General features: G+C 35.4%; 1 protein-coding gene across 1 annotated transcript; it reads left to right on the top strand.

Moving 5' to 3' along the window:
• Positions 11,438-12,282, top strand: LOC109325062 (germin-like protein subfamily 3 member 4). The gene has a single exon (XM_019557204.1). The coding sequence runs from the start codon at positions 11,451-11,453 to the stop codon at positions 12,126-12,128; it is 678 nt and encodes a 225-aa protein (XP_019412749.1). The 5' UTR covers positions 11,438-11,450; the 3' UTR covers positions 12,129-12,282.

The following is a 13,069-nucleotide window of genomic DNA, read 5'->3' as shown; positions in this document are numbered from 1 at the left end:
GTTTTGATACTTGGCCGATTCAGCACTTGTACCGTACCGGTTAGGAGCCCGGTTTACCGGTTTTCCAGTTGAACCGGCCGGTACGGTACGGTTTTTATAACTATGTTATTAAGTTTTAAATAAAAGTAATATTAGATGATGTATTAAATATGTAAAATATTACTCCATATATGTTAAACTCTATAATAAATAGTTTATTTTGTCATCAAAGTTTTCTATTTCAATACTATTATTTTAGTTTTGTTTTAATTTATTTTGTAATAATTTTTCCTTGTAATTTTTGTGCTAATAAAAAATATTCTCTCACATTTTAAGTTAAAAAATTAATAATTTATAGTTGTGTGATTGGGTATAATCCTTTATTTTTGGCCTTAGGATCCAGTGAAACATTTATTATTGGACTAACTTCTTATTAATTTTTAAGAAAAAATTAGTTCATTAGATAATTTTACATATGTTATATACATTTTTTATCAAACATGATACAAAGTGATCTCTTTACAATAAAATTAGTGTATTTTCTTACACTATAAAATAACCTCTCATTGTTAATTAAAAGAATAAAGTTTCTTCAATGATATGTATTCAAAATAAGATTTTGCACTTCAAGTTGGAGGGGCACTTCCAAGGTGAAGTGATTATTTATGATTATCATCAAGAAATGAGTAACTGAAATTATAAGGTATAAATTACTTTTTTTCTTGGTCGTTTTAAAATCTGTCTTTATATTTTATTTTATTTTTTTCATGTATGTCCTTAAATTTATTTTCTATTTTGTTTTTGTCCCATGGTCAAATTTAGATAAAAAATGTTGACGTGACTTAACTAAGATTATGCCACTAAGGACTTAAATAAAAAATATACATTAGAGTGACTAAAACCATTTTTTTAATTACTTTCAACAAAAATCTATTTTAAGACAAAATTCCCCATAAAATTTTAACTTTATGTGAAGATGTATATTCAAGATAGTGACAACTAATAGATAACGGTTATGAATTTTAGCAATAGTCAACGCATATAAGTGATAGAAATATCATTACATATTATCTTTTATGTGTTATTATTATATGATATTTGTCTCTTGATGATGATTCTTACTTGTGATAGAGATGTAATTATCCTTTGATGATACTCAATGATGAAGCGGGGAATGGTAGAGTTGTTTTTGGCTTAAAGAATGAGTTATGGATGAGAAAGGTGAATGTAGTTTGGTTAGCATGAAGAAGTTAGACAAAACATACTATTGGCTATGTTTTTTTATACTACCAGAAGTATTTTCTCATTTTATGGTAAGGATTGATTTTTTTTGGGATTCGTGTTTACCTCTCCCAATAAATGTCACACCCATAAATCAAACTTTTGAATTTTTGTTTTAATAAAAATTATTTTTTCTTTTAGTTCCTTTAAATTAGGATTTTATTTCATTTTAGTCATCATAGCCCATATGTCATTGTTGTGGCAATGCTAAGGTGATATTTGTTACACCATATTAGTTTTTCATCCAAATTTGACATCAAGAATAAAACTAGAGTTGAGGACCTACAAAAAAAAAAAAATACAAGGACAAATTTCAGAATGGCCCAATTTCATAAGGGAAAGGTATTTAAGCATTATCATTTAATTATGATTTATCATATTGAAATAAACATATATGATTACAATCATAATCATAAACTTTTGGTAGGGTTATTTACACTTTAAATTAAATTGTTTATCCAAATTCTCTCTTAATTAATAATACTACCATATTTTTATTCTTACAAAATTAGTTAGTAAAAAGATACAATAAACGTTTAGAAAAGTGAATATCCAAGGATGAAGATCGAGAACGGAGCCCGGATCACTTTAACACTAATTTTTATTAGAGTGTAATATCTATTGCACTTATATATTTACATTATCTCATATTTATTTGTAATACTTTTTTCTGAAAGTTAATGATTATTAAATATGAATAAAAATAATATAATAACAATATATAAAACTCTTACAATATTAATACACATTTGTCTTTTTGTTAATTCTCTCATGTAGGTGATAATTAAAAAGTCTTCAAAACTTCAACTACTAATTTTGAACTCCACCTTGACACAAGAACCGTTTAAAACTCACTCAATAGCCTAGTTATATAAATGATAAAAGATATTTTTCAAATATTTAATACACATTTATAAATTTTATTCAATTGTACAAATGTACAATTTTATACTATAATATTTTTTTAAATAAAAATACTAAATGAAAATATATGCGACACATATATATTTAACTTTTACGGCTCTCCCTATGCTAGTTTATGTATCCTTCCATGCCATAAAGTACACTAGAACTTTCATCATATTTAAACATCATTTCTTCTTTTTTTTAGAATTTTTTTAGGTGGAACATCACTTCCCACTTAAAAGAATATTAGAGTAACTTTATTTTGTATAAAGATTAATCATTCACAAGTAAGCAGTGTTGTTAAAATCGTACCTGTTATCAAACCGGTCAGGGTACTGGTATAGTAATACAATAGTTCAATCGATGATTCAGTAATTAAACCGTATGTCGGTTAAACAGACATATTTACTTATATTTATATATATAAACCTATAACAAAAAAAATTTTAAATAAGTAGATACTCAAATTTATAATCCATATTCATAATCTACTCAAAATTCACATAAACAAACAACTTTAAGTCTTTAACAAATTCAAAGTCTAAATTACAAAACATATATCAATCCAAAAGTATCACTTAACAACCACAAAATATAAATAAATGACACACGTTCATAACTCACTCTACAAAACAAATAAATTTGGAGTTTTAACATTTAACACCAATGAGTCAAAGTTGTCTCATATCGATATTATAGTTTTGCACCAAATCCTATCTTCAGACAATATTCCAAGATTACACAAATGTCATTGAGATTACACACGAATGTTAGGAACCAAAAAGTGTAATCTAAGAATGTATTGGAAGCATGTGTCTTGAAGTGTTGAAGAATGGTTGGAAAGATGGATCATCTTGTAAGGAGTTTTTAAGTTTTTAAATTTTTTTTTTCAAAAAAACATATGTGTATAAACCGGCTGGTTTAGTGAAATACTGGCCGGTTCACCAGTTTTGACCAGTTTTTGACCGATTTTGGTACTTGACTGGTTCAACATCTGTACCGTACCGGTTAGGGGACCGGTTCACCGATTTTCTGGTTGAACCAGCCGGTGCGGTATGGTTTTTACATCATTGTAAGTAAGTATTCAATAATGAAATATATGGTACCAAAAAAATTTGTTAGGCTGATAAATATTTGAAGACAATCCTCAAGACAACATTAAAGGAAGGAATTAAAATAATTTGCAGAAAACAGAATTCATTCATTACTTGCCCATTCTAGGGTTCAATACATCCTTCAAATAGAGAAGATGGATGAAAATATCTAATTGTAGGCAATCTCCACCGTACAAATGGTGAGCATCCAACATACATGACAACATGTTTTTTAAGCATAATTATTTAGTGGAATTTGTAATCTTTATGACATATGGGCTTGGGTACCACTCTTTTGGGCCTAGAAGTGTGCTCTGGCTGGACTCTATCATTGCCCAACCCAACAAGAGCAACCTTGTCCTCAAGGTTGGGTTTATGTACTGGAATGGGAGGGCATTGGCACAACGAAAATTGGTAGGCCTCTTTCTACAGAAAAGGAAGAGTCACCCGTGGAAGACGGCTGTTACCAACTGGTTGCCTTGGGAACTGTGTTCTGCACAATAGGTGGTAGTAGTCTTGGGTTCTGTGTTGAACCGTTGGATGAAGGGAGATAACCGTTTGACTCCTCTTAGAACCCGTTGGATTTGGAGAGAGAATTTTCCACCTATTTAATTGCTTTTTGTTGGTCCCTAGAATTTGAAAATAAAGGAGGTGTCATGTGGATTTGTGCAGTACGGAAAGGACCACCTTTAATAACTTGTCCTTTAAAAGTTGTCACGTTGGATTCATCCAACGGTGGTGATTGTGTTCCACCAATTAAAGATGGTACATCATGAATATTCTTAGCATTAAGTGGGCATATGGACTTTGGATGGCCAACTCTTTCACTCCCAACTGGAGAGTGCCTTTCGTCCTTATCTGAGACTCCTTGGAGGGTGAGTTCTCTTTGCATGTCTTTCCCTTCATCTAAAATTTCTCCTCTATTATCCAACGATAGTGGCTTGTTGTGACTGTTCATTTCTTCCACCGATATGTCCTCTTTTTGGCCTGGTGGGAGAGGTATATAATGGTTGACCGGATCACCAAGGAAACGCCGGAGAAGCAAAACATGGAAGACCGGGTGGACTCTAGCCGATGGTGGTAATGCGAGCTCATATGCTACTGGTCCAATACGTTTCACCACACGGAAAGGACCAAAGAATCGAGGACTTAGCTTGTGGGAGAGGCGTTTTGCGACGGTGACTTGTCGATATGGCTGAAGCTTCAAAAGAACCCAGTCATTAATCTCAAAGGTAACATCTCTCCGCCCTGTTTGTGATTGAGCTATCATTCGTTGTTTGACTTTGAGAAAATTTCGCTTGAGTATTGTCATGATGTCCCTTCTTTTCTTGAACAGATTTGTAATGTTGCCATGGTTACCCTACTGGTGCAATACATCTGTGAGTGTTGGGGGTTCTCGGCCATACAATACTTCAAAAGGAGATAAGCTCATGGAAGAGTGTTTATTGGTGTTATACCAATACTCCACCAAGGGAAGATGGTGAAACCATTTCTGTGGCCGAGAACCGGCAAAACATCTTAATTATGTTCGTAAACATCTGTTGACCGCCTCAGTTTGTCCATCGGACTGTGGGTGATAAGCAGTACTAAAACAAAGATTGGTGCCCTGCATGCGAAAAAACTCCTTCCAAAAGGAACTAAGGAACAGTTTGTCGCGGTCGAAGACAATAGATCGAGGGACCCCATGAAGTCTTACTATTTCCGACAAAAAATGGCCAGCCAGTGCCTCGGCAGAGAACTTGGTGGGTAAACTGACGAAGTGTGCATACTTAGAAAGTCGGTCCACCACCACCCATATGATAGAGTGACCATGAGACATGGGTAAGTTGGTGATAAAATCCATTGAAATGACTGCCCATATTTTGTCTGGCATAGGAAGTGATTGTAGGAGATCACTAGTTTTAGCCGGTATGTATTTGTTATACTGACAAACTGAACAATGATGAATGTATTCTTTTGTCTGTTTGTAGATCCCGCGCCAATAGCAAGATGCTGCCAAACGAGCTAATGTCGGCTTAAGTCCAGAGTGTCCAGATGATGGTGAATCATGGAACTCATGGATCAAGGATTTTCGGAGCTGACTCCGATCTGGTATGTATATACGCTGATCATAGAATATTAAGCAATTTGAGAAATGAAACTTTTTTCATGTTAATATTTGTTTCTGTTTTTGTGATTAATGTGTTACCTTCTGGTGTGAGGTAAAAAGCACGAAGTTGTTCCAAGATGGCCGGAATTGGTGAAGACAGTGATGCATAAATGGGTTGTTCCTCATAGTGACGGTGGGATAGGGCGTCAACCACTCTATTAGAGGTACCCGTTATATATTTGATTTCAAATTGAAACCCAATTAACTAGTAAATGGACGTCCAATTAAGTAGTGACGCCATTTCTTTACTGCCTCTATTACAGTTAAGGGTGGAAACAGGCCAGGCCACCTATCAGGAGCCTATTACCTGGCCTATAACAGGCTAGGCCAGGCCAGAATTTTTTCACCCAGACTTTTTTCACTAACAGGTCAGGCTCAGGCTTTCTAAAAAGCCTATTTAGCTTAACATGTCAGGCTTTAGGCCACCTAAAAGGCCTATAAAGCCTAACAGGCCGGCCTATTTAGCTATATTATATAAGAATGTTGAAATTTATACTATTTTAATATAAGCAATATTATTATATATGTGTAATATTAATATAAAAATGTATATAAAAATATAATTTAATTATTAGAATTAGATGAGCCTAACTAAAAATAAGTCTATAAGCCCATTAAAATGTAGACATGATAGCCTATTTCATAAGCATATAGTATAATATGCCTTTAAACAGGCTAACAGGCCATACCAGGCTTTTAAACAGGTCAGGCCTAGGCTTTGAATTTTTTTTAAACAGGCTAACAGGCCAGGCCCAGGCTCCTATGTGCTATATAGGCTGGGCCTGTTTAAGGCAAAGCCTGGCCTGGCCTGGCCTGTTTCCACCCTTAGTTACAGTGTACATATCCCGGACATAGGCTGAAGCATGTTGGTGGCGGTTGGACATTTTCCAGCTGAAGAAGGCGAGGGGATGACCTTCTTGAAAGAGCACAGCTCCAATCGCAACTGAGGATGCATATGTTTCGACTCCAAAGTCTTTTATGAAATCTGGTAGACGTAGGACTGGTGTTTTAGTCATTGTATCTTTTAATGTTGTAAAGGCCAGCTGAGCCTCTCATGTCCATGTAAAACTGTGAAGTCTGAATAAATTGGTGAGCGGAGCGGCGAGAGTGGCGTAGTGTTTAACGAACTTACGATAAAATCCGGTCAGTCCTAAAAAACCACGTAATGTCGTAAGTGATTGAGGCGATGGCCAATCTACCATTGCCTTGATCTTGTTTGGATCTGGTTGCACACCATCCGAAGAAATGATAAGTCCCAGATAATCAACTGAATCCACCCCAAAAGTGCATTTAGACCTCTTTGCATAAAACTGGTTAGACTGTAATAGGGCCGAAACAGTAGAAAGATGCAACAAATGATCATGTAAATTGGCACTATAAACAAGAATGTCATCAAAGAAGACTAGAAAAAATCTCCTTAAGTGAGGCCTAAACAAGTCGTTCATGGCCGCTTGAAAAGTGGAAGGTGCATTGGTAAGTCCAAAGGGCATGACCAAGAATTCATAATGCCCATCAAAAGTGCGAAACACCGTATTGTGAGTATCCGGTGGATTCACCCGAATCTGATGGTAGCCGAATCTCAAATCAATTTTTGAAAAAATGGACGCACCTCCGAGCTCATCCAAAAGCTCGTCAATAGTCGGTATGGGAAACCGATCCCTGACTGTAACAAAATTCAAAGCTCGGTAATCCATATAAAACCTCCAATTCCCATCCTTCTTTCGCGCCAACAATACTGGCGAAGAAAATGGGCTAGTATTAGGTACCACAATACCGGTTTGCAACATCTCATTCAACATAGAGCTCATAACTTCTTTATGGGAATGTGGGTAGCGGTAAGGTTTGCAGTTCACTGGGGCTAAGTTCGGTAAGAGAGTAATGAAATGGTCATATGAGTGTGATGAGGGGGGGCAGAGTAGTGGGGGTTTAAAAAACAGATTCATAGGTTTGGAGAAGTGTTTGGATTTGTCTGTGAGGTTTATGAGTTGTAGGGTTAGGGTGTGCGGAGTCAGGTAGGTGGAAAGGAAGTATAGTTATTGAGTGAAAAGTCGATATACTTTCTATATAGAGTAGTCGGGTGAGTTGGTGTAGGGTTGTGGGTTGGGGTGTTGAGCTAGATTCGCCTGTGAGGGTAATTAGAGTCTGCCCTACTGTAAACTTCATGGATGGGACTGAAAAATCTGAAGTAACTGGTTCGAGGGTTCGCAACCATTCGATACCCAGGACAACATCTGCCCCCTTGATGGGTAATAAGTAAAAATGAATCAAGAACTCTTGATTTTGGAGAGTAATGGGTGTGTGATCACAAAACTCGTTACAGTAGATATGGGCGCCATTTCCCACCATGACTGGAAATTGGGGCGTCGGTGTGACTGGAAGTTTCAAGTGAGTTGCAATATATTGTGGGAGCTACCTGTATCAACAAGAACAGTCACCAGATGTCCATAAATAGAGCTAGAAAACTTTAGTGTCTTTGGTGAAAAATGACCATCCAATGCTTGGTCAGAGATGTGAAAATGAATAAGTTCATCGGCATGAAGATCCATAGTGGGGTCAAATATCTCCTCGGTAATAGTGTCCACAATATCGGAATAAGCATCATCATCCAGCATCAAGAAAAATTTCTTTGGTTGACAGCGGTGACCAGGAATAAACTTCTCGTCACAGTTGTAACAGAGTCCTTGGGCTTGCCGTTCCTGCAGTTGTGTAGTGGATAAACGGCGTATTGTTATAGGCGGTGTAGGAGTGGGGTTTTGTGGACTAGGAAAATTTGAGGTTGGAGTTTTGGGAAATGTGGGTTGGTGATTTTGGAAACCAAAACGTGGTGTTCTGGCAGCAACACGGTTGGAATCTTTCACCTTAGCCTCCACCAATTTGGCTAAGCCTAATGCTTTAGAGATGGTCTTGGGCTTTAAAATTGCCAGTTCGTGCCAGATCTCAGGAACCAAACTTGAGATGAAACTATTGAGAATAATTTCCGGAGAGAGACCCCAAATTCGATTACACAGTTTCTCGAATTGCTTTTGGTAATCAGCAACTGTAGTATGTTGTTTGAGTTTAAAAAGCTCCGCCTGGTGATTAGTATAGGAAGATGGACCAAAACGATTCTCCAAATCCTTGGTGAAAGAGTGCCAATCCATCATCTGATAATTATGGAACATCCATTTGAACCAACTAAGTGCATCACCCTGCATATAGAATGAAACCATGCCAAGTCGCTATTCCTGTGGAACCATATAAAGCTGAAAAAACTGTTCGGCTTGAAAAATCCAATCAAGGGGTTCAGATCCATCAAACGGAATGAGGTGTAGTTTGGGTGGGCGTGGCTGGTTTATGTTAAGCAGTTGGTGTGAAAAAGTAGAAGGTGGTGGTTGGAAGTGGTGAGTTGGGATTTGGAATGGTGGGAGGGACGTGTTGGGAATGGGTGTAGGTGGAAGTGGTGGTTGAGGAGAAGAGATATGTGGCTGAGTAGTAGAGTGAGTGATATTGGAAGAAGAAGGTGGAAGCGGTGAGAAAGGATGATCTGCTAGAAGAGAGGGTAGAATGTGAATACCAGCCAGCTTATCTGTGATGTTATGGAGGACAGTAGTGATGACAACATGTCTAACATCCTGTTGTTCTTGATTTTCCTTGATTTTGTCAATTAGAAGTTGGGTAAGGGAATCCTCGGGATCCTTTTGAGTAGCTTTGGGAGGCATTGAAGAATCAAATGAAAGCACCAAATGTTAGGATGATAAATATTTGAAGACAATGCTTAAGACAAAATTAAAGGAAGGAATTAAAATAATTTGCAGAAAACAGAATTCATTCATTACTTGCCCCTTCTAGGGTTCAATACATCCTTCAAATAGAGAAGATGGATGAAAATATCTAATTGTAGGCAATTTCTATCGTACAAATGATGAACATCCAACATACTTGACAACCTGTTTTTAAGCACAATTATTTAGTGGAATTTGTAATCTTTATGCCATATGGGCTTGGGTACCACTCTTTTGGGCTTAGAAGTGTGCTCTGGCTGGACTCTATCACAATTCTCCTAAAACATACCAAAAAACAAGCGTAAAATTTATTTTGGTTTTTCAAGATTTTCATGTATACTAAAGTCATCCACTTTAGTACCAAAAAAATTTATCCATATAAAATAAATTATTAACATAACCACATTTTTCTTCATTGTGACCTTCCTTAGTCCTTCCATCAATTGAGGTCTGTTAACAGCAAGAATTGCATATGTGGCACATTAAGTAAACATATAAAAATTTCTAAAATTTCCACGTTGTAAATTCAAATCCAACAAAGCGAAACGACATTGTTCACGGTCGAAATAAAAAACAAACATCGTCTTCTTCTTTTCTCTACAAACTATTCGAGGAAAATATTACCCATTTCAATTCTTCAAGATTTTCGTGTGTATCATATTAAATTCTATTTCTTATATTCTTGAAACACATCACCACCATTTACCTCAATCAACACTCCATGCAAATCTTATGTTATAAAATCTTTGCTAGCACTATCATAAACATTTGGGTGTGTTCAATTTCATATCAAATAACATCAATCTCAAAATCCCCTTTACAAATCTAAAACCCCCAGTCCTAAAACAATATTAAAAGAATTTAATATCAATATATTGTAAGTGTTTTTTACATAGTGTCAATACATAGATTTATAGTGTCAATACATAGATTTTAAACTTAGTTAAATTGTTATAATGTGAACCACTTTGTTTAACAAAGACATCAAATTATAGTTTTAACACCTAAAATGACATAGAAGGTGAATCTCAAATTTTAAAACAACTTATTCATTGGGCCCTTGGTTATTGAAGAATATGATATTATGATTATATATTTGGTTATCATATAATTGTATGGTCAAGTTTCATTTTTTAAATTGAAGAATGGGATATTATGATCATATATTTGGTTTTGATGATATAATCAATAATGATCTTGGTACTGAGATGGGGTGATGAGTTTTTTTGGTACTATAAAGGTTATCTCTCGGCCTTTTAGGTAAGGAACTAATCTCTTTTAGATGTCGCTCACAGAAATTAAACCATTAACCTTTTGATCAACCTAAGAATCTAGCGGGGTCTTACACCACTAGATCAATATGTAAAACACTTTATGTTGATCTTGCTCAAAGTATAACTATGTAATTTGTCATACTAATTTGTAGCCAACTACTCTAATTTCTTGTTCTGTTTCAAGATAAGAAGGTGATGTATCTGGTAGGTTAAAGTAGAGATTATCCTAGCAGGGCTGAGGCTTCTTAATTTTTTTTGAATTATCCTGTGATGAAGAGAAATTATAAAATGATCAACCAACCCCAAGTCATATTAGGTATGACCAAAAACAATTCAAAAGGTTAAGGCATTTGTCACTAAATATAATCAGTAGAACTTCTAACATTTTGTATGTGTATAATATAAGTTTTATTTCATGGTATCTATGTAGAAAATGAGAGAAAACATGATTTGCATAGTTGAATCCTACCAATGTTCTAAAGAAATTACAAAAACAACAAAGTTTTGATTCTATTAAGTAAGGTTGACTACTCTCAAGAACTTATCTTTATACGATATATTCGAGTCTAACATCTTTTAAATGTGCATTGTTAGTTAACTATCATAATTTTGCCTTAACTAATAAAATACTAGAGGAGTGAGTATAAAGATTTTTTCCTCCTTGAAATGCAGTTCCATCTAAAATAGAAACATGGCCTAAAAATTGATAGTGTATCTTAATTACGCATGGAATCTCATATAACAAAACCTTCAAGCTTCAAAAATAACTTTGGAACTTTGGTATATAGGACATAAAACCAACTGAATGATCAATTGAATAGTCTTTATTTCAGTTTCAAGCAAAGACACTTCTTACATTACACTTCATTGCAAAGCCAGAATTGAACTCCAAGGTTGTCATAACTAGAATTTCTTGAACCCCAAGAAACATTTATATACATATAAATTGAAGAAAACAATGCAAACAAAAAGGTACAAGAAAATAGTAAACAAGTGTAGATTAAAAATGGAATCTTTTGCTAACATTTTCTTTATGTTCTTTATTACCTTTACCAACATCAAACTTTGCTTATCAGACTATGATAATATACAAGACAATTGCCCAGCAATTTCACCGAAAATGCAGACCATATTCATCAATGGCCTACCCTGCAAAAGTTCAGCTAATATAACTGCTCAGGATTTCAGGACTTCAGAATTAAGCAACCCTGGTTCTACAGATATTTTTGGTGCAGCCATAAAAATTGTCACTGCTGCTGAGTTTCCTGGCCTTAATACTCTCGGCCTCGCGATCGGGAGAATCGACATTGATGAAGATGGCTTGGTAAACTTCCATTATCACCCTAGAGCTACTGAGATTATATTTGTTACCAAAGGTGTATTGCTTGCTGGATTTATTGATACCAAAAACCAAGTTTTCCAAGAGTTTCTTAGTGTAGGTGATGTTTTTGTGTTCCCTAAGGGTTTGTTTCACTTCATTCTAAATCATGGTTTTCAAGATGCCACTTTTGTCTCAGTTTTCAATAGCCAAAACCCAGGGCTTGTTTCTATCACTGCTACAACTTTTGGCAACACATTGGAATCACTAGAGAAGGTAAAGAAGAAACTCATCTCACTTTCTGCTTATGAAGTTCATGATAATGCCATTTTAACCATGCCAAGGTTGGAAAGCATTTTCAGCTAGTAGCCATTTCAAACTATAGCCTCATGAATTCTATAAATGCTAGTTCAATTTGTTTCAATCTTAGTATTTATTATTGAATGCAGTAAGTGTATGTTGATGCTGGAATAAGCTTATGTGTAAATGTGACCTTAATACTATGAAGATCATCCCCTTGTGAATAACAGAAGAATTAAACTAGAAACTATCACTAATTTGAAGGACATAACTTGCAACTTATTTTCCAATGATTAGTCTATATACATAATATGGGGAAAAAAGACCATGATCCATGTAATGATCTATCCTCTGCTGTGAACTTAAAAGGACTTCAAATGAATTATCGTGGAGACTCCTTAACCGTAATATTGCAACCACGGGGTTGCGGGTTGCAATTTAAAACATTGGTTTAATGCAATTCAGTTTTCAGCTTGTGGATTAACCATTCTACTCTTTGCAGCACTCCAGGATATGAATCATCAAAAAATGGGCTTCTCGATAGAAAGCAGTAATCGATGCATATGGGCCCAAACCGTAGGTCCAGAACGTGAATGAGCAGATGAATCTCATTTCCCTACCATGCGCTTGATCAGTCGCGTCGCTAGGTCTCCTCCCACTTCAAATTTCTCTCTCACTCGCGATTCAAGAAAAAAAGAATCTGAATAGTGTTCGCATATAATTGGGCCTAAATATGGTCAGGTGTATGGCCAGTTTGCTTTAAAAAGTAGATCCATTTAATATTTTTGGTCAGCAAAGGGACAAACATGGTCCAGCTTAGACCGTCCCATGGTTACTTGTATGTAGGAGTAATAATATGGGTTTGGCCTGATAGGCCAGCTCATTTGAATTGACATTTTTAGTAAGTTGGGTTGGAGATTTGAGTTCTTTTAGAAACCAGACCAACCCATATTATTGTGAACTTAGAAGTTAGAAATTTTATTGTGAACTTAGAAGTTAGAAATTTT

Source organism: Lupinus angustifolius, chromosome LG13, assembly GCF_001865875.1.
Source record: "Lupinus angustifolius cultivar Tanjil chromosome LG13, LupAngTanjil_v1.0, whole genome shotgun sequence".
Lineage (NCBI taxonomy): Eukaryota > Viridiplantae > Streptophyta > Magnoliopsida > Fabales > Fabaceae > Lupinus > Lupinus angustifolius.
Note: the sequence above shows the minus strand (reverse complement) of the source record. Positions and strands in the feature narration are given on the sequence as shown.